The sequence below is a fragment of the Cheilinus undulatus genome, linkage group 14, assembly GCF_018320785.1.
Source record: "Cheilinus undulatus linkage group 14, ASM1832078v1, whole genome shotgun sequence".
Classification (NCBI taxonomy): domain Eukaryota; kingdom Metazoa; phylum Chordata; class Actinopteri; order Labriformes; family Labridae; genus Cheilinus; species Cheilinus undulatus.
The window spans coordinates 49,227,021-49,250,242 of record NC_054878.1 but is presented as its reverse complement, the minus strand read 5'-3'; the positions used below and the strand labels follow the sequence as shown (position 1 = coordinate 49,250,242).

The 23,222-nt window shown below is 43.5% G+C and overlaps 1 protein-coding gene across 3 annotated transcripts in view; it reads left to right on the top strand.

Moving 5' to 3' along the window:
• adgrg6 (adhesion G protein-coupled receptor G6) overlaps positions 1 to 22,520 on the top strand; it is a 117,918-nt gene extending 95,398 nt beyond the window's left edge. For all 3 annotated transcript variants that reach the window (XM_041804575.1, XM_041804574.1, XM_041804572.1), the window contains one exon: positions 20,534 to 22,520. In XM_041804575.1, the coding sequence (XP_041660509.1) occupies positions 20,534 to 20,745 (212 nt within the window). In that variant the 3' untranslated portion in view covers positions 20,746 to 22,520. The remainder of the gene's footprint in view (positions 1 to 20,533) is intronic.
• The last annotated feature ends 702 nt before the right edge of the window (positions 22,521 to 23,222 follow it).

Here is a 23,222-nt window from a genome sequence, read left to right as displayed (position 1 = left end):
TATTCGGTCTACGTTCTAGCCTTTAGGCATCTGTTCTCAGTCCTAGGGAGTATTCGGTCTACGTTCTAGCCTTAAGGCATCTGTTCTCAGTCTAAGGGAGTATTCGGTCTACGTTCTAGCCTTTAGGCATCTGTTCTCAGTCTAAGGGAGTATTCGGTCTACGTTCTAGCCTTTAGGCATCTGTTCTCAGTCTAAGGGAGTATTCGGTCTACGTTCTAGCCTTAAGGCATCTGTTCTCAGTCCTAGGGAGTATTCGGTCTACGTTCTAGCCTTAAGGCATCTGTTCTCAGTCTAAGGGAGTATTCGGTCTACGTTCTAGCCTTAAGGCATCTGTTCTCAGTCCTAGGGAGTATTCTGTCTACGTTCTAGCCTTTAGGCATCTGTTCTCAGTCTAAGGGAGTATTCGGTCTACGTTCTAGCCTTTAGGCATCTGTTCTCAGTCTAAGGGAGTATTCGGTCTACGTTCTAGCCTTTAGGCATCTGTTCTCAGTCTAAGGGAGTATTCGGTCTACGTTCTAGCCTTAAGGCATCTGTTCTCAGTCCTAAGGAGTATTCGGTCTACGTTCTAGCCTTAAGCCATCTGTTCTCAGTCTAAGGGAGTATTCTGTCTACGTTCTAGCCTTTAGGCATCTGTTCTCAGTCTAAGGGAGTATTCGGTCTACGTTCTAGCCTTTAGGCATCTGTTCTCAGTCTAAGGGAGTATTAGGTCTACGTTCTAGCCTTAAGGCATCTGTTCTCAGTCCTAGGGAGTATTCGGTCTACGTTCTAGCCTTTAGGCATCTGTTCTCAGTCTAAGGGAGCATTCGGTCTACGTTCTAGCCTTTAGGCATCTGTTCTCAGTCTAAGGGAGTATTCGGTCTACGTTGTAGCCTTAAGGCATCTGTTCTCAGTCTAAGGGAGCATTCGGTCTACGTTCTAGCCTTTAGGCATCTGTTCTCAGTCTAAGGGAGTATTAGGTCTACGTTCTAGCCTTTAGGCATCTGTTCTCAGTCCTAGGGAGTATTCGGTCTACGTTCTAGCCTTTAGGCATCTGTTCTCAGTCTAAGGGAGCATTCGGTCTACGTTCTGGTCTTTTGGCTCCCATGGTCGGCCTGCTATGGAGGTTTCTGGTGTTCTGGGTTTTGTCACTGAATGATGCAGAGTAACCAATCACAGCTCTGCTTGCCTGCTTGGCTCTGCCTCCTTTAAGCTGAGTAGCTGACAGACATGTCAATCAATCTGCACTTCCAGCCTCATCCAATCCCTGCCTCCCATCTCAACTCTCACGAGCCAATGGCAGCTCAGTTAGCTGACAGCCACTGCTAGAGACAGGTGCTAGCTAACCTGAGACAGGTGCTAGCTAACCATCAGACAGGTGCTAGCTAACCATCAGACAGGTGCTAGCTAACCATCAGACAGGTGCTAGCTAACCATCAGACAGGTGCTAGCTAACCATCAGACAGGTGCTAGCTAACCATCAGACAGGTGCTAGCTAACCATCAGACTCAGCATCACCAGATCAGGATCCATCGTCTCTTCAGGTCCAGGTCTTGATCTAAAATGGTCTAACTGGCTGCAGCAGCAGGATCATGGCCGTTTCTAGAGAGTTCAGATCTTCAGACTTACTCAGAAACCTCCATGTCAGCAGTTTAATGGAACAGAAGAGACTCAACGGACTTCCTGTCCAGAGGACTTCCTGTCCAGAGGACTACCTGAACAGAGAGCTGAGGAGGTTCTCTGGGAGGTGGTGGTAGACTGAACTCCTGGGCTTCATTCAGCCTGTGGTCAGTGTTTGAGAGGTTCTGCTGTGGTGGTAGCTGTCTGTGCTGTCAGAGTCATTGTGCATAGCTGTTATTTTCTATGCATGATTATTACAGCTGGGTGCTCCAGGGCTCATGCTGGCTCCTGTAGATGATGAGATTATTGACAGAACCTTTGTGTTGCTAAAGCCTGTTAGCATTTTGTTTCTATGTGCTGTCGTGGTTCCGGCGTGCTGTCGTGGTTCCGGCGTGCTGTCGTGGTTCAGGCGTGCTGTCGTGGTTCCGGCGTGCTGTCGTGGTTCCGGCGTGCTGTCGTGGTTCCGGCGTGCTGTCGTGGTTCCGGCGTGCTGTCGTGGTTCAGGCGTGCTGTCGTGGTTCAGGCGTGCTGTCGTGGTTCCGGCGTGCTGTCGTGGTTCCGGCGTGCTGTCGTGGTTCAGGCGTGCTGTCGTGGTTCCGGCGTGCTGTCGTGGTTCAGGCGTGCTGTCGTGGTTCCGGCGTGCTGTCGTGGTTCCGGCGTGCTGTCGTGGTTCAGGCGTGCTGTCGTGGTTCAGGCGTGCTGTCGTGGTTCTGGTGTTTCTTCTGCAGCTTGATTGCTTCATGTTTAGCAGACATTGGTGCTCCTCATTGTTGGCATGAAAACTTTTTTTTTAATTGTTCCAAACTTTACTAGAAACCAGAGTTTGGCTGGTTGTACTTACATAACTTGCGGTAGGCCCAGATTGAGAGAGAGAGAGGGAGAGCGTGGATTAGAGTTACAGGACTGGACTCTGAAGATCTTAAAAACGATCTGTGTCGTCTTATCCCCCGAAATAAAGAGCAGCTGCTGTCCAACCGTAGAAACCGTAGCGTGAGTCTGACTCAGCCATCATGTCTGCCATCGCTTCTCTGTAAACTTTATAACTTCATGACTGAGTTCTGGGGGAATCTGACCGCCTGGCTCTAAGCTAAACTGCTCTAAACTTCAGCCTTTTGATTGCTCTTCTCCATGCAGAAATCAGTCCCTGCCCCCCATCTGGAGCTTTTCACTCTGGCTTGATAACACCTTGAGAAATCTTCCAGTTTTCATCGAAAAACTTTAAGCCTCCCCTTCCTCAGCTCCATAATCTGGATTAACACTCCCTGAAACAGTAGTGCAGCTCTGCGAGTCAGTGTTCATGAGACCGTCAACACATTCCTGTCAACACGGAGACTTCTGGGAATCGGCTCATCGGCGATGTGAGGGGGTGTTGGCGTGGTTTTTGGGGCCGGGTGTCTGTGGACCACACACATACTTGTGTGATGCGCCGCTCCGTGGCGGTGAATGTATAAATGTTTGTGGTTGTGTGCTGAGGCCAACAGGCATGCATGCACTTGTCACTTTTCATATTTCCTCCACGTTTGATGACTTCTGGATGTTTCTACTTACTCTCTGCTCTGCAAACAAACTTGTGGTTGATCTTTGGGTGATTTGATGCTAACTGTTTATTTGACTTTGCAGAGAGTCTTGTAAACACAGCGATGTTTAACGCTGTCAGATGGCCTGAAATCTTCTGCTGCATGTTAGAAACTAATGGAGACTGTAATGTTTGATTATTTTGGTAGTTACTCCAGAGATTTCACACTCACATCTTTTCTGAAGTGAATAGAAGAGTGTTGTGGCTCCTGAAGCGCTGCTGTCACATTTGTTGTACTACCATCATCTTGTTCTTCGCTGTTGTACAAATAAACTCCAAAGTCCTGACCACAGCCTCATAGAGCATGCTTCTCTGACCTGGAGCCTGGTAGACCATCTTTCCCATGAAGAAATTGTAAAATTGTACTGCTGATCTGAGGGAGGGGGTCCCAAAACCACCATAAATAATGATGGAGAATGTTTCCACTAATGAGCTTTCAGTAACCCATGCAATGATGCCCAAGGGCCTCATTTATAAACTTTGCGTAGGATCCATACTAAAAGTGTACGTGCACCCAAAAGCTGAAAATGGCATGCGCCAAAAAATAATCTGATTTATAAAACCGTGGGTTACGTGGGTTTATAAGTCTGATATGTGATGACATTAAATGTTTGAGATGAATCTGGCTTCAATATACCCCCTCACCACCGGCGCCGCCAGTTTCCCCGTCTCCAAAATGTTCGTGCGCAAGGATCAAAGTTGACGTACCGGTGCGCACATTCTCCCACCAAGTTTATTTTGATAAATCACAACCTTTGCGTGGTACGCCACTTTCAAGCCCCATTTTGTGTGTAAGCAAGCTTTATAAATGATGTCCAGATCTGTTTTCTAGAGCTTGGAGCCATTGTTCCTCCGTATTTAAGAAGAAGGTAGTTCTTAAACTCCCTAGTACGACTGGGACTCCCACTGGGCCAGATTTACTTGTGTTTGGTGAAGAGGAATCTGGAATATTCTCAGATTTACAGACATTTATGAAGGCTGCAGTAATGGAGATGCTCAGTGAGTTTTATTTTTACACAGTGAAATTTCTACATAGAAATGTAAAATTGTCAGAATCAGAATCCTTATTTGTGAGAATTTTACGATTGAATTCAGATTTTTTAGAATTAATTCAGATTTCATACTCTATCATGGATATTTTGCTACAGTGTTTTCTGAAGCACACTGGGAGCAGCTTTTAGGCCTCAGTCCACCAGTTTAGAACCAGTTTAATAAAACAGCGTCATAGTTTTAAGTTGGTGTAGAAGCTCTGGGTTAGTGGAACTGAGAGGACTGTTTGATTCCAGCCATCACTGAACCTGAACCATATTGGTCTTTATGTGTCAGCTGACTTCAGACACACCAGACCGTTCCCCTCGCCCCGAATTTCCATATACAGCGTGTGCGCCGCGGAACGCCGGCGAATCGTACTGCGGAGCACTTCGCTCCCTCTCTAGTCTATCAGAGCATTTCCATAGCCGGCGCTCTAGACCGGCAGCGGCGCGTGCCTGGAGCTGCACTTCGCTCCGCTTTGTTTCAGATACGCTGCAGGTCTATTTCAGCGCCGGCCGCTGCCAAACCGCGTAAATTCACTGTCGTTAAGGAAGCACCAACCACGGAAGTCACAAGCGTAGAACATCCGGTTCTTTCAAAATAAAACACAATGCACAGACTCCTGATCATAAACCATCACTTTATCAACATTACGTCTCATCCTGCAACGAGAGCAAAGGGTCACCGAGAGGTCAGTGGGTCACAGAGCTACAATGGCGCCATTGACAAGCAAAAGTTAATTTTTGGGGATATTTAGCCAAAGAATTTTACATAAAACCACAGATCGTTTAAGCAAACATTAACCCTTTAACTTCCTAATGAACTCATTTAATGGAGGAACCAATAATATCATGGACTTATACTGGAAAGGATGATGAATTAACCCCAAAAGGTAAAATAGTCTGCTGTTGACATGCTATTCCAGCATGAACTTGCAGTCCTCCCATGATCTCCTCCTGATGATCAGGGCTGCACGCCACGGCGCAGCGCTCTAGACTCACTTCCAGTAGGCGAGGCCGCTCGCCTTTCGGTCAGAGCAAACCCATGGCCCTTCGGTGCGCGGCACACGCTGTATATGGAAATTCGGGGTCAGTGTCCAGTCTGTAGCAGGACGTCCTATCAGGCTCCTGGTTCACAAACTAACAACTATAACTCATTCTTTAAAGCAGTACTGAGAGAACAGGCAGCACGTTTATTCCCAGTGATCACGTTCTCAGCTGGACTGGTTTCTGTTTCTAGTCCTGGAGGAGGGAGTCAGACCACAGCATGATGGGACTGGTCTGAGACGCGTTAGCGGGGGTGGCTCTTTGCCTTCCCTACAGAGGAGATCTGAGCTGTCAGTATCCACTGCTGTTTAAAGATCCCAGGCTCGTCTTTGCTGCAGGAGATGACCTTTCAACCCTTCCAGGAGAATCACTCTTTGAAACAATGCCTCGCTTTTATTTCAATATTTTTAGCTGTGAAGTCCAGAGTTTTAAATCTTTGGAGCCATTTCTTTAAGAGCTGAGTTCCAGACATACTCTTATTATTTTTACAAGACTTGTATAGAAGTTATTCTCCAGGTCATTCATGTAGATTCATCATTTTAGCCAAAAACACTTTGAATTTCCTGGCAAACACGCTGTCTTAGCGGCATTGACTGCTAATGAATCTGAATTAATTAGGCAATAAAAGCTAGGACTTATGTAACGTGTTAAAGTCTTCCAGCTTTAAAACTGATGGAAATTTGAAGTTAAAGAGGTTTTCTCTTTGTTTCTGATGCACTGATTTGTGTCATTCCCTTGACTCGGGCTGTCTGGACAAGAAACAGTAAACGAGGCTATTCTTGGCAGGTTATTGTTCACAATTAAAAACACATAAATCCCCGTTAAAGATGGCTGCCAGACAGGGTTTTAGACGTAGATATGGAACAGTCTTCTGACAGTGTTTGGCAGCAGGCATGGCTATAAAAACACAATCACAGCCTTACAACCAATAAATGATGAAGATTTAGGTGTCCAGCTCTTCGTTCCCTACTGAGGATCATTTTTAATGTCTGAGAGAACAACAGGAGATATTTTACAGCATCTAAGCTACGCTGATAAAGATTTATACCTGAAACTAGAATGACCACCTGGCGGTTAAATGTCTCTGTGAAGTAAATCATAGCAGCACAGTGAAAGTACAGTGGTGGGTCAAGAAGAGGGCTGGGCTGGCTTTTGTGTCAAGCCCATAATCAGAGGGATTTTGGCTCAGGTCCCTCCCTTTAAACCAACTCCTGTCTGGAGTTCCCAGCAAAACCCTGGACAGGCTTCAGTACGTCCAAAACTCTGCAGCTAGAGTTCTCACCCGCACTAGACCCTGGCAACACATCACTCCCACCCTCATCCACCTCCACTGGCTCCCTATCAAGTCCCGTATCAACTACAAAGTCCTCCTCCTCACATACAAATCTCTCCATGCTCTGGCTCCCCAGTACCTTTCTGATCTCCTCCATCCATACACACCATCCCGCAACCTTCCATCTTCAGACACCGGCCTACTTTCCATGCCCAAAACCAAACTCTGAACCTATGGAGACAGAGCCTTCAGTGCTGCAGCCCCACCCTCTGGAACACTCTTCCTGCAGACATCCATAGCGCTCCATCTCTGGACATTTTCAAAAAACGTCTCAAGCACCACCTGTTCACCACAGCCTACAGTCTTCACTAAACCACCCTCACACTCATCCTACCCTCACATAGTTTGTCCATGTCTATGTGTTCCTGTAAAGTGTTTCTTGAAAGGCGCTATATAAATTCAAGATATTATTGTTATTATTATTACAAAGTCAGCAGTGGCTTGATTATTTAATGGTTTAAAAGATTACCCTCACAGATTGTCAGTGGTGTGAGGAGAGTTTACCCGCCCTGATCTACAGGACGATGGCAGCCAGTCTACTTTGAGATGGAAGATGTTAAACATGTTCGATCTTTACGATCACATGTGTCAGGGGAACGCTAACAACATGCTCTCTGTGGATTGTCACCTGGTATGACTCAATAGCCAATCAGAAGCAGGCTGACCGGAGGAGGAAGCACAACAAACACAGCCATGGTGATGATAGTAAACATGAAGTTAGATGGATATTAGAAAAGAAGGAACAACTTCTTGGTTTGTGGCTATTAAATGTCTTTATTAGCAGATAAGGAATAATGCTAGGCATAAGGCAGGGAGAGAAGCAGCAAAGCCCAGAGCAGAGCAGCCGTCAGTAACAACAGAGAGACAGAAGCAGGAGAAAGGAGGAGCTGGGGTGGAGGAGGGCTACAAGAGTAGAGTGCAGAGAGAGCAGCAGAGCGTAGCCATGTTACACATAGCAGCATGTGGATATCTGATACAGGATATTTAAAGTACTGTAGCAATATTTTATTAACTAATTATTTATTTTGTTGGTGTAGCAGTTTTGTGATGTAATTCAACCCCAGCAGACATTTAGCTGTTCGACTCTCAGTCACCACAGCATGAGGAAACTCCTCATCATTAGATTGTATAAAGATGACAGAAAATATTTACATTTGAACACAGAGCCTATTAAAATTTTGAACCCCTTACTCATTTTATAAATCAATCATAGTCAATATAATTTGGCATTTTTGTATTCCCTCCACAGTCTTTCTGATGTAGTCACTGGATTTGACACCCTCCATCTCCCTTGTGGCCAGGATTCAGTTCACCATCTCCCAATCAAGAATGTAATGGACTGAAACAGTGATGCAGTGTGTGTTGGTCCTCTTCTCTGTCCAAAGGTCTGTGGTTACAGCGTGGTCTCTAGTCTGCACAAAAGGAATTCAGTATATTGTTACTGGCCCTAAAAATATCTTACATGTAAAACAGATGACCAATTTAGAATATTGAGAGATTAAGCAGTGTAAAAAGATGGAAAAAGAGATCTAGTGTTAGGAAATCTATAGATGATAGTTTACTGCATGATATCAAGGAAGAATTTTTGTATTACAAAATAGTGCGACGTGACGCACCTGACAGAGCTCTTCCACGACCAGTTGTTTGATTTTCTCATACTCTCCTTTAACATGACGGGAGACTGTGCGTGCACACGGCAGTATGTCTTCCACCTGCACATTACCTCCGTATTAGGCTCCATTGTCGAGCAGCTCATGTGAGCAATTTTGTTGGTCAGACGAGACTTGACACCCGATGGTAATTTGCGTTTGACGAATGAAGAGATGCTTAGCTGATTCTTTCCAGAATTTGCCTCTTAAGACCACTCGTCCCTGACACACTGGTGTACTTGACTAAGACTAAACACATTTTACAAGCAGCATACAGCGTGTTAACACCGTCAATGCTTGATTCTCATGAAGTTCAGTAATGTTTGCGACTTCCCTGCCAGTTCTGTGAGCTTAATAGACAGGTCATTACTTCTGACTTTGCGTTGCAAATCAGTTTTTACCACATCAGATTCTCCGCTAGCGTTTGCTCCCTCCATTGCTGTTCTTCTTTGAATTCCGGCAGAAAGCAGCGGCCAGAAGCACGGTTGGCTTCTGGGCCGTGTAGTTCTTTTGACTTGCATTACAGTGTAGGCTTATTGAAAGAAAACTACAAAATGGCGGTGCCTTTCCTATGTTTTTTGTTTTGTTTTATCGTCCTATTGGTTGGTTCCTGCTCCCGTCTGCTCCCGTTAACTTTTTATCCTGTACCGTCCCAATCACGTGATTAATAGTAAAGTTGACTCCCATCCCACGGGAATCCCGCAGGAATCCCGTGGGATTCCCAAAAAAATGTCAGCCTCTAACACAGACTCAGAGCTGAGTGAGACCTATCCACACAGACCCAGAGAGACTGAGACCTATCCACACAGACCCAGAGAGACTGAGACCTATCCACACAGACTCAGAGAGACTGAGACCTATCCACACAGACTCAGAGAGACTGAGACCTATCCACACAGACTCAGAGACTGAGACCTATCCACACAGACCCAGAGAGACTGAGACCTATCCACACAGACCCAGAGAGACTGAGACCTATCCACACAGACCCAGAGAGACTGAGACCTATCCACACAGACCCAGAGAGACTGAGACCTATCCACACAGACCCAGAGAGACTGAGACCTATCCACACAGACTCAGAGAGACTGAGACCTATCCACACAGACTCAGAGAGACTGAGACCTATCCACACAGACTCAGAGAGACTGAGACCTATCCACACAGACTCAGAGAGACTGAGACCTATCCACACAGACCCAGAGAGACTGAGACCTATCCACACAGACTCAGAGAGACTGAGACCTATCCACACAGACTCAGAGAGACTGAGACCTATCCACACAGACCCAGAGAGACTGAGACCTATCCACACAGACTCAGAGAGACTCAGACCTATCCACACAGACTCAGAGAGACTGAGACCTATCCACACAGACCCAGAGAGACTCAGACCTATCCACACGGACTCAGAGCTGGGACTGCAGACGAAGGAGAGTCTACTAAAGACTGACTAGAAGGAGGAATATTTGTGCAGTCACTTACTTGTATCTTAAATATTTCTAATAAACTGACATTACTTTGTAGAAATCTGTTTTTACATTAAAAAGAGTTTTGTGTCTTCTTTTTTGTCAATAAAAGCCAAGTTATATTGACCATTATTGATTTATATAATATAATAATATGTAATAAAAGTTAAACATCCAAGGGGACAAGCACTTCTTCTGAACACCGTGTCATGGTTTCTCACTCAGATACCCGTGGTCAGTCGACCTTAAATGGTTCTGGCGTTTTGCTAATAACCACATTCCCCCCTCCCTCTCAGCCCTGTCCGTGATATCCTGAAAGAATGTTTTGGAGCTTCTGGGTGGATTCACCTCAGCTGAGACTCTGGGGATTAGTTCCACTTTAAAAACAGTTTTTGTTGCAGCTAAAGGCCCTAAAATGTCAAAAATCCAACTGAAAGATTTACTATAGCATAAACTGTGTTTGCTTTCTGACATTTAGCATCTCTGCTGTCTCTGTCCTGAAACGAGGTTTCCAGATGTCCAAGGATCTGTCCATAAACATGTTTATGAGCAGACCTACAGCTCTGACACCAGTTTAGCCCCCAGTTTGTCCTGAAGTGCCCTTCATGGTGGATATAGAGGCACTCAGCATGGAGGAGTCAGATTCATTGGACTGAGTCGTCTTCAGTGTTCCCCTCAGAGATGATCAGAGGTGTCTAGTGTTCAGTGATGGTCCAGGATGCTAGAGCAGTTACGATAGAGCTACGATCTGTTGACTGCTACCTTTATGTTTCTCTGGGACAGGGTCTAGAAGAGACGCCTGACTCTTCTAGACCCTGTCCCTGAGAAACATAAAGGTAGCAATCAACAGAAGAAGAGACGCCTGACTGAGTGAGACAATGTCAGTTCTTCTTTGTTTAACTAGGCAGGGATCAGTGATGCAGCATCTTTTTCATACCAAAGAAGACTGAGAGAGGAGCTAAAGCCCAGAGATTGAGCAGAGGCCTTCCTCCTCCTACCACCCATCATCTGCTGCTTTTAGCCATGATGTTAGAATGACAAACGATAATGCATGGTCACATAGAAGACACTGTTTCAGATTTTATTGACCTCCTTTTAAGGAAATGTGGTTTATCTGCCTTTTCAGTCACCAGCACCACTTTACCCACAATCCTTCAGTGTCACAGTGATGTCTCTGATCAGTTGATTCTACCTTTACGTACCAAACTCCCATGTTCTGTGCTGTTTCCAGAGCTGAAAATGAATTTAACCATTATTTTTTATCACTCAGAGGGACCATCAGGTTCTTGGTCTCCTCTCTCTCTAAGGTCCTTCTCCCCCGATGGTGACCAGCTCTTGAATAGTCCTGTTTGGTCTAGACTTCTTCATGTGAGAATTCTGGAGGCCACTGTTCTCTCTGGAACCTTCAGAGCAGCAGAAATGTTTCTGTAGTCTTCCCCAGGTCAATCCTTTCTCTGAGCTCTGCAGCTCCTCTGACCTTCGACCCTTGGTTTCTGCTCTGATATCACTGTCAGCTGTGAGGCCTACTTAAGAGAGGGGCGTGGCTTTAGAATCCTGTCCAATCAGGTTAATTTAGCACAGGTGGACTCCAGTCAAGATGTAGAAACATCTCAGCAGAGACATGGAGGAACCTGAGCTACACTTACGGAGGAACCTGAGCTACACTTACAGAGGAACCTGAGCTACACTTACAGAGGAACCTGAGCTACACTTACAGAGGAACCTGAGCTACACTTACAGAGGAACCTGAGCTACAGTTACAGAGGAACCTGAGCTACACTTACAGAGGAACCTGAGCTACAGTTACAGAGGAACCTGAGCTACACTTACAGAGGAACCTGAGCTACACTTACAGAGGAACCTGAGCTACAGTTACAGAGGAACCTGAGCTACACTTACAGAGGAACCTGAGCTACACTTACAGAGCTGTTGCATAGGGTTGAATCAGGCTGCAACATAACAAAACTGAAAAAGTGGATGGGATCTGAAAACCTTTAAATCATTTTAAATCAGGTGGAAACACTGACTGTTCATCGTCAGTCCTTCATCTGATTCTGGCTCACACTGAGACTGGATATACGTTGGCTATGGACTCTCAGGAAAGACGAGGATATACTGGACCAAACATGCTAAACCAAAGCAGACTGTTTGATGGAAACACTGAAAGACCAGCTAAATAACCCCTGCTCCAAAATAATAAGACTGTCTTTTCAGGCGCCATAGGTGGAGCTCATAGAACATATGTGCTTGATTTGGCGTTGATACTATATGTTCTGCTTCAGTGCTTTGGCTGAGTTACCTCAAAATACATCCAAGTGTTCCAGCTTCTAAAGGATGCTGGTGTTGGCCCAAAAAGCAGCCCAACACTTTACACTGAGGGTGACATTCCCAGCAACAGGGGGGAAATATTGGTGCAGACCTGCTGAACTGGACAGATGAAAATAAAGGCTGTCCTCGGCAATAAATGAACCATTACCAGATGTTAGCAGCAGTGATTCTGAAAATGCATTACTGTTTTATGTTGTAGTACCTTCCTTTAAAGATGACTGGCCTTACATGCACTTTAGCAAACCCCACTATTCACCCTAAAGGCACATTCCTTCAAATTATAAAGGAGTATTAGGCAGTAAAGCTTGGCATGTCCTCATGCATTGATTTGAATAAATTATTACAGGTTATGCATCACTTTTCAGTAGTTTTCTAGAAACTCAGTTCATTTTCATCTCATGTGCTCTGATTTAAAAACAGACGTCTCCCCTGAGGAACCAAATGCAGCTGCACAAGATAGAAACAACAGTCATTATGTTTACTGGCAATCTGCCGAAAAATGATCATGCAGACGAAAAACAAAAACTGAATTTTTTTTGGGATATTTTGTCACCGAGGAGCTTCAGCATCATCATGAAATACAACCCGCATTCCAAAAAAGTTGGGGCACTGGGTGTAAAGATGTAAATAAAACAGGACACTTGTAAATTAGATTGTTGATCTCAGTGAGGTTCTTCTGGTTAAATAAATTTAAATAAAAATATAAAACACAATGCAGTGATTAAATCTCATAAACTCATATTGTTTTCTCCATAAAACAAAAAACTATCAGAGATTAAACTGAGATTTTTAACATTTCAGGAAAATATTAGCTCAGTTTGACTTTGATGGTAGCAACACATCTCAAAAAAGTAGGGACAGTGTTTACCACTGTGTAGCATCCCCTCTTCTTTAACAACAGTCTGTAAACATCTGGAAGTGAGGAGACCAGCTGATGGAGAGGAATGTTGTTCCATTCTTGTCTGATGTAAGATTCTAGCTGCTCAACAGTCCTGGGTCTTCTTCCTTTTCTGATGCTCCAAATGTTTTCTGTTGGTGAAAGGTCTGGACTGCAGGCAGATTAGTTCAGGACCTGGATTCTTCTCCTGTGAAGCCATGCTGTTGTGATGGATGTGGTATGTGGTTTAGCATGTTGCTGAAATAGTTGCAGCCTTCCCTGACAGAGACGTTGTCTGGATGGGAGCATACAGAGCTTAACAAATGTATTAGCCCACCTGTCATCTCTGTCTCAGAGACCATCCAGCATCATGAAGTGCTTTAATGCGGACTCTTTCATTTTCAGTCAGCTCTCCACGTTTTACCATTTTGAACAGGAATGAGGAATTTCAAACTGAATTCACCCAAATTTGAGCCGGCTCACTGGGCTTCTCTGAGAAGTCAGAAGTGAATCAAGCATAACATTCAACCACTAAAACTCATTTTTCTGTTCAGGAATGACAGTAAATAACTATAATCTGACATATTCATCAGAAATATTAATGTGCGTTAATATTTTTACAGTTTTTTTGTAAATCAGTAAATCTGAAAATTAATGGATAACAATAATAATTCTATTTTAGCATTAAAATTATCATTTGGGTTAAAGAGCTTCTACATATTGGTGTATTAACCATTGCAGAAACATCAAAATGATTTTGGTAATTACCAATGCTGTTAATTTAGGGCAGCTGTGGCAGAAACCTGACTGTGGTTAGGACTAATACATTTGTTAAGCGCTGTATGTTGCTCTAAAAGCTCTCTCTGCTGTTCAGCAGTGATAGTTCCTTTCCAGATGTTAGAGCTGCCCACGCCATAGGCACTAATGCAACCCCATACCATCAGAGATGCAGGCTTTAGACCTGAGCCAGGAGAACAAGCTGGATGCTCGAGATCCTCTTTAGTCCACAGGACACGGCGTCTGTGCTTTCCTCTGACCACAGAACAGTTTTCCATGTTTCCTCAGTCCATGTTAAATGAGCTTTGGTCCAGAGAAGACGGCGGTGGTTCTGGATCCTGTTCACATATGGCGTCTTCTCTCCATGATCCAGCTTTAACTGTCATTGGTGGATGGCACGGCCAACTGTGTTGACTGACGATGATTTCTGGAATGTTCCTGAGCCCATGCAGTGATGTCAGTACAGAGTCATGTCTGTTTTTAATGACGTGGCCTTTGAGGGCCCCTTCAGCCTTGTCCCTTGCTCTCAGAGATTTCTCCAGATTCTCTGAATCTGTTGATGATATTATGGACTGTAGATGGAGGAGATTCAGCGTCTAACCCTAACCCTACCCTTTTTTTTTGTTGAGGAACATTTTTCTGAAGTTGTTCCACAATTTTTCAACATTGTCTTCAGAGATTGGTGAACCTCTGCCATCTCTACTTCTGAGAGACTCTGCCTCTCTAAAATGTTCCTTTTACACCCAGCCATGTTCCTGCTCTAAAATGCTCTTCCATCTGTTGTTCATCAGTAACACTTACTTTTCCTGCCTTTTGTTGAGATGTGTTGCTGGCACTAAATTCAAAAAAAGCTAAATTTTTATGAAATGGTAAAATGTCTCAGCTTTACCATCTGATGTGTTTTTTGTTCTATTTTTGATAGAGTATTGGTGTATAGGAATTCAAAAGTACTGCGTTCTGTTTTCTTTACATTCAGCCCAGTGCTCCAACTTTTTAGGAGTTGGCTGTGGAACCAGTTTATAACATCCACAGTTGATAAGGTTGGCTAGCGTTAGCAGTCATTGCTGTGTTAATATCTTGGTCTAAGGTGCTGATGTTGAAATGCCTCATATCCTCTCTGTTTATGGCTGAAATAATCACTTCCTGTTCAGTTTACCATGTTCAACATTTGTTCTCAGACTTCTGCCAACATCGCCACATGTTCTTATTTAAGTGAAATGCAGAATTCTCTTCAGACAAAGCCAGTCAATTACAGAGTCACTGGCTTTGTTTCAACACAGATCGATTGAGCGCCTTTATGTTTTCATTGGCAGCCTGGACAGAAGTGTGAAGCTGACCAGGAAGCTTGGCCTGTCAGACGCAGCATGCGTGTTTATTTTGTACCACACATTGGTCCATATGCTTCCAATCCTGTTCAGACCTCAGGAGAACCACACAGCAATAATGGGAGATTTCAAGGTCTGAAACAATGGCAGCCTATGACATCCATACATAACAGCATTAGTAGTTGTCTAACTACATCTGCTGTGCAGGAATCGAGTGGATAAGGGAGCATGTTTTTATATACCAGGTGACTTGGTTGTATCATCTGTTGGTGGTTTAAAATTGTTTTCTTGCAGAAAGAAAGAAAGCAGAACCGACTAATCCCAGAATCCTAAAAGACTAGAATGCCTGGTGAAGCTCATACCAAGGGTTTGTGACAGACATGCAGAGCTCATAGAGATGGATGTGTGAACGGCTCCGTTCCATATAAATCTTTTCATTCACTCAGAGAATAGAGGGCAGCCACCTCTGTGAGAGTAACATGAGGTAGCAATCACTGTCAGACTTTTAAAAGAACAGGAACAGATTGAAGGCTGAGAGGAACTTTGTGTTTTATCAGGGAATGAAGGCTTGATCAGTTTTCAAGAACAGGATTTAACTGCAATTGTCTTTTGTAGATCAAAACCCCAGAACTCTCAGCCCTGATCCTCAGATGGAGCTGGCTCTCTCGTCATCATGAGACCGAAGTGTGGAATGTTGATTCTATAATAATGCTGTTTATAAGGGAGGGGATGGTATATTGCTAGTCTCTGCTCAAACTGATCTTCTGGATCAGATTTTTCATTTTGATTGGACGGCCATCGCATGGCTCCGGCTCCAATTCACTGACCTTTAACCTCATCACAACACAAGGCACAAACACTTTTTCTTTCCCAATGTTTTTTTCTTCAGACGTGGTGAGATTCTCAAACTCAGTCGCTACGAGGTTTCCCAAGGCTAGACCCCATCCAAATCTGACTCAGAGGCAACCTTTGGGACCCAAACCCGATCAGCATCCATGAATCAAAGATTTAAAAAATGTTGAAAAGAAGTGCTGTGAAGAAGAAATTGTTCCCTCCCTGATTCCTTATTGTTTTTGCATATTTGTCACACTGAAATGTTTCAGATCATCAGACATATTTTAATATTAGTTCAAGGTAACCATAAAAAACAAGAGTCAGTTTTTAAATGATGATTTCCTTTATTAAGGGAAAAGTCATCCAAACCTACCTGGCTCTGTGTCAAACAGTCATCCCCTAATACCTGGATGTTCCATCCTTGGTGGTTGTGATAACTGTCAGTGAGTCTCTCTCATCACTGGGGAGGAATGTTGTCCCATTCTTCTCTGCAGAATAGTTTTAACCCAGCATTCGAGGGTTTTCCAGCATGAACGGCCTGTTGAAGGTCCTGCCACAGCATCTCAGTCAGATCTAAGTCCAGACGTTGACTAGACCGCTCCAGAACCTTCATTAGTCTTTAGTCCATTCAGAGGTGGACTTGCTGGTGTGTTTGGGATCATGGTCCTGCTCCATAACCTAAGTGGTCTTGAGCTTGAGGTCATGAACTGATGGTCGGACATTCTCCTTCAGGATTTTCTGCTAGAGAGCAGAATTCATGGTTCTAGTGGTCCAGGTCCTGGTCCAGACCATCACACTACCACCACCATGTCTGACTGTTGGTCTGATGTTCTTCTGATCAAACGTTAGTCTTACTTCGGATGGAGTGGGCCACTCACCTTCCAGAAAGTTCCTCTTCTGTCTGGTCAGTCCTCAGAATATTTCCCAGAAGTCTTGGGGATCATCAGGATGTTTTCCGTCAAATGTGAGACGAGTCTTTGTGTTCTTTTTGGTCAGCAGTGGTTTTGGTCTTGGAACTCTCCCATGATGCCATTGTTGCCCAGTCTCTTTCTGATTGTTGAGTCATGACCTCTGACCTTAACTGAGTCAATGAGGCCTGCAGGTCTTTAGATGTGGTCCTGGGTTCTTCTGGGATCTCCTGGATGAGTTGTCCATGTTCTCTTGGAGTCATGTTGGTAGGCCGGCCTCTCCTGGGAAGGTTCACCTCTGTTCACAGTTTTCTCCAGTTGTGGGTAATGACTCTCAGAGTCCCAAAGCCTTAGAAATGTCTCTGTAACCCTTTCAGACTGACAGATGTCAGAGACTTTGTTCCTCATCTGTTCTTCTTTAGATGGTTCCATGATGTGTTGTAGATCTTCTAGTCTACTTCACTGTCAGACCGGTTCTAGTTAAGGGTTCTGGATCCAGCAGGTCTGGCAGGGATCAGGTCTTGGTGTGGATGGTGAAACTGAACTCAGCTTTATAAAAACTGTGGTTAATCAGAGTTAATTCATGCTTTAACAATGGAGGGGGCAGTGACTTTTTCACATAAGGCCAGGTAGGTTTGGATGGCTTTTTCCCCTTAATAAATTAAACTGCATTTTAAAAACCACAATTTGTATTTTCTCAGGTTAACTTTGTCAAACGACAATAAATGTTGTCCTCTCAGTCCTCCTCTACTTTGAAGATGTTCTGAAGGATGGTTTCAGTAACAATGAAAACAGAGGTCTCTGTGGTCTCTGTAGTTGAATTTCCTGCTTTTGTCTTATAAACAAGTTTAAATGTTAGCTTACACAAACTTGTGCATTTGGAGCTTTTTTATTAAGATGCCTTACCAAAATATTAAAAGTAGCATGATTACACCCCACATTAGGCCTGTACACAAAAACAATTGATACCGCAAGATATCATCACACGCTCTTTGCTAAAACTTGTATCGTACATGCTAAACTGCCTAACGCATCTGACACCAAAACAAGTTACACGTGGTGCGCAGTCCAATAATAGGGATCATAGTGTCTGTCTGCTGCCACCAAGGCTAAAAGCAAAGACACTAGATTATTACTTCTTTTTTTTCAAACACCAGACTGCCAGGAGTTGGATATGAGTCATGCAAGCTGTGCAGTAAACAAGGTAAAACACCAAAGCAACACTAATCTCAAACATAACACTCAGCTTATTAGCAGTTAGCAACAAAAAGTAGACTCAGCGTGCGAGTCTAGGCCACAACCATTAATGCATGATGCTGTTAAGTCAAAATGTCCCTTTACTTCTAAATGGGATCAGAAGATCAGAAATAAGCCCTTTATGCTTTATAGTAAAGACCTGAACGGACAGAAGATAAAGAGCTCTGCGGTGCCATTTCATCCTGAAGTAAGGAAAAAGTTGATTTTCAAATGCACGTGAAAGGAAAGTTTTGTATGAAACGTATGAAAAAATATTTCTTAGAGACAGAAAGGGCCTTTTTAGTTTAAAGAGTTAAGGATAACTGCATTTGCAGTCACTAACAGTTCACTAAAGAGATTTTCATTTTACTTTGCCCTCTGAGGATCTGAATTTATGTGTAAGATCCCAACAATTATACCTTTTCACTTTAATCTACAATGAAGAAGAGCTGCCGTAGTGAATTCTGTGTAAAACATGCTTATAACATCACGTTAATATTTCCAAATCAATGTGTTTCACAAGACCTATCATATCGTGGTCCTTTCACAATACCCACTGTGGTCTCTATATCGTGATGCGTATCATATCGTGGTCTCTATATCGTGATGCGTATCATATTGTGGTCTCTATATCGTGATGCATATCATATTGTGGTCTCTAAATCGTGATGCGTATCATATTGTGGTCTCTAAATCGTGATGCGTATCATATTGTGGTCTCTAAATCGTGATGCGTATCATATTGTGGTCCCTCTATTGTGATGCGTATCATATTGTGGTCCCTCTATTGTGATGCGTATCATATTGTGGTCCCTCTATCGTGATGCATATCATATTGTGGTCTCTATATCGTGATGCGTATCATATTGTGGTCTCTAAATCGTGATGCGTATCATATTGTGGTCCCTCTATTGTGATGCGTATCATATTGTGGTCCCTCTATTGTGATGCGTATCATATTGTGGTCCCTCTATTGTGATGCGTATCATATTGTGGTCCCTCTATTGTGATGCGTATCATATTGTGGTCCCTCTATTGTGATGCGTATCATATTGTGGTCTCTATATCGTGATGCATATCATATTGTGGTCCCTCTATTGTGATGCGTATCATATTGTGGTCTCTAAATCGTGATGCGTATCATATTGTGGTCCCTCTATTGTGATGCGTATCATATTGTGGTCCCTCTATTGTGATGCGTATCATATTGTGGTCTCTATATCGTGATGCGTATCATATTGTGGTCCCTCTATTGTGATGCGTATCATATTGTGGTCCCTCTATTGTGATGCGTATCATATTGTGGTCCCTCTATTGTGATGCGTATCATATTGTGGTCTCTATATCGTGATGCATATCATATTGTGGTCCCTCTATTGTGATGCGTATCATATTGTGGTCTCTATATAGTGATGAGTATCATATTGTGGTCACTATATTGTGATGCGATCATATTGTGGTCCTCTATTGTGATGCGTATCATATTGTGGTCCCTCTATTGTGATGCGTATCATATTGTGGTCCCTCTATTGTGATGCGTATCATATTGTGGTCTCTATATCGTGATGCATATCATATTGTGGTCCCTCTATTGTGATGCGTATCATATTGTGGTCTCTAAATCGTGATGCGTATCATATTGTGGTCCCTCTATTGTGATGCGTATCATATTGTGGTCCCTCTATTGTGATGCGTATCATATTGTGGTCTCTATATCGTGATGCGTATCATATTGTGGTCCCTCTATTGTGATGCGTATCATATTGTGGTCCCTCTATTGTGATGCGTATCATATTGTGGTCCCTCTATTGTGATGCGTATCATATTGTGGTCTCTATATCGTGATATGTATCGTTTTGCGGTCTCTCCATTGTGATGCATATCTTTTTGTGGCCTCTGTAGTTGGATGTGGATTGTACCATGACCTCTGTATTGTGACATGTTTTGTATCATGAGGCTGTAGATAATGCTCAGCTGTCCCCAGCATACTCTCTCATCTGACACTTTCTAGAAGTGCTTTTTTTGGGACAAAGCCATCATGACTGTTATACATTAAGATGGTTAACTTTAAACGGATGGAACTGGATATTCCCCAGTCCGTCTCTGATGTTTACATATTTTATGTGTATAAAATTATTCATTCTGTATGTTTTAGAAGTGTTGCTTTCACATTCCTCCTCCAGCTTTTATATCTTTGAAAATTAATTCAGATATCACTGTTTCTTTCACTATGTCAGTTTAACCTGCTTCAGGAATGCTTTAATAAGTAAACTCCTCTTCTGTGTAAAATAGGTCTTAAATATACAGACATAATTAAAGCTGTAACACTAGAATGGTGCAGAAGTTCTGCTTCAGTTTGTGTTAACACTCACACTCGATTATCAAATGTTCATCTGTTTGGTTTGCCTGCCACTTTTCTCCATGACAAACTTCTTTCTTATATTAAATGAATGAGGCTCACATTTCTTACTCATGTCTCAGTAAATATTTCATTAAGAGTCATAATCCCTGCACCTCTGTCTTTCCTTTTCTTCTCCCTGAATGCAGATAAATGTTACTCCAGCCAGATCAGCCCTAAGAGCGTCTCGTCATCCCCGTCCTCCTCAGAGGCGGAGCCTAACTCCTCATCTTCATCCTCCTCCATCCTCCCTGTCAGCCAAATGATCGGCAAGGTGAAAGATTACTGCTCAACCCGCACCGACAACTTCTACAAGAACATCATCTTGTCTGACAGCTTCGCCCACAGCACAAGGTTCTAGGTGTTTCCTCTGTTCTGGACTAAACCACCTGGAGCTGCCATCTTTGTTTCAGACACCGTTGGAGTTTTTCTAGAAACATTTGTGGAACCATACCTCTTCACTCTTCAGTGCTTGGAGGGGCTTCAGACAGTCTAGAGCCTTCCATGCCTCTGAACGTCACCGGCATCTTTTCAGACCATTCTGGCCTCATTTATCTGGAAGTTCTTCACCCACATTCTAGAGTCTTTTACTTCTGGAACCCTGCACACCTGCAGTCATCAAACCCTCAAGGCTTCTTAAGGTCCCTGACCAACCTCCTAGAATCCTCAAAGATAAAATGAATAACCCTGTCTAAGAATTCTAGAAACCTAAAGGGTTGTTGAAGTCCCTCACCAACATTTGAAAACCTTTCAAAAATCTGGAAGGAACTTTTAGAAAATCAAAAGTACTTAATGCATCTGAAAGTCCCTTTTAAACATTCAGGATGGGTTCTGCCTCTTCAGGTCACTGACCAATATTCTCAGTTCCTTCAGGATTCTTTAAATCCCTCACCCAAGTTTTAAAACCCTAAAAGACTTCTAAAACTTTCAGACCAACTTTCCAGAATCATCAAGGGGAAACTGGAAATCCTTCCAAAAATTCTACAATCTAGGATCTAGAATGTAGAATTCTAGGCTTCTGAAAGTCTTTGACCAACATCCTAGAACTTTTTAATAATCTGAAAGGAACTCATTGACAATCAGAAATCCATTTTGCATCTTAAAAATCCTGATAAATCTTTTAAAAGAGTTCCAGGACTCTGGGAGTCACTGAAAAGCATTTTCTAATCCTTCAAGAATCTGGAATCCCTCACCAAAGTCCTAGAGTCTTCAGGGCTTCTCAAAGTCTCTAACCAACATTAAAGAATCCCCTGGAAGCTGGAAAGAAACTCACAGTTCTAGAACATTTTAGTGTGTGGAAGCCACTTACCAACATTCTAGAACTTTTCATGAATCTAGTAGTAACTGAGGAACCATGGATAATGCTCTTGGCTTCTGAAAGTACCTGAAACAGGTTCAAGAGCAGTTGATGATTCTGGAGTTCACTGGCGTACGTTCTAGCACCCCTCAGGCATCTGTACGCTCCCCTACACATCCATCATCCATCAAGGCTGCTGGTATACACTGAACTCACGTTCAGATGCATTCAGTCAGTCATCACCATCCTAGAACAGCCCACCCCCAAGGATTCTAGAAATCCATGGCAAACATTTTGGAACCCACCATGAATCTGGAAACTCTTACCGACAATATAGAGCCCTCCTTGAAATCCTCTAAAATACTTTCAAACATCTAAGGCATCTACAAATCTAAGACAACACTCTAGAAATTACTCACCTCCCAGATTCTTCCAGGCTTTGGGCATTTTTTATGTTCTTGACTTCTGGAAGTCATGGATCAGCATTCTAGAAACCCCTAAGAAACGATGGAGAAACTTTCAGGAATCTTCACCTGCAAATTCTATAGAACCCAAAAGGCATTGGAAAATATCTAGACAAATATTCAAGAGTGGTTCAGGCCTCTGGAAGTTACCTCTCAGAATTAACCAAAAATAAAGAACTGCAGCAGCGTCTGCAACCAGCATTCCTCTGGAAATCACCCTAGAAACCTTCAAGGAACTGTAAATCCCTCACAAACACTCTGGAACTTAGCAGGATAAACACACAGGCCATTCAGGAAGTACTCAGACCCCTTCACTTTCTCTGTTCTGTAGCTAAATTCTCTTTAATAGACACTCAGCACCCCATCATGACAAAGTGAGAGAGGAGACCAAGAACCTGATGGTCACTCTGACTGAGCTCCAGAGATCCTGGAGGAGATGGGACAAAGTTCTAGAAAGAGAACCATCACTGCAGCCTCCACTGATCTGGACTTTATGGAGGAGAGGAGAGTTGAAGACTCTTCAGAGAGAAACAGGAAAGACCACTTGGCTTTGGAGATCTTTGCTAACTGTCCCATCTCCTCCAGGATCTCTGGAGCTCAGTCAGAGGGACCATCAGGTTCTTGGTCTCCTCTCTTGATAAGGCCCTTCTCTCTCCTGGGACCAGCTCTAGGAGAGTCCTGGTTGGTCTAGACTTCTTCATGTGAGAATTCTGGAGGCCACTGTTCTCTCTGGAACCTTCAGAGCAGCAGAAATGTTTCTGTAGTCTTCCTCAGATCTGTGCCTGTCAACAATCCTGTCTCTGAGCTCTGCAGCTCCTCTGACCTTTGACCCTTGGTTTATCTCTGATATCATTGTCAGAGGTCTTCTATAGAGAGGGGCGGGGCTTTAGGTGGACTCCAGTCAAGGTGTAGAAACATCTCAGCAGAGAGCAGAGACATGGAGGACCCTGAGCTACAGTTACAGTAAAAGGTCTGAACATTTATGCCAGTGTGATATTTCAGTTATTTTTGATACATTTGAAACAGTTTCTACAATTCTGTTTTCACTTTGTCATAATGGGGTACTGAGTTTAGATT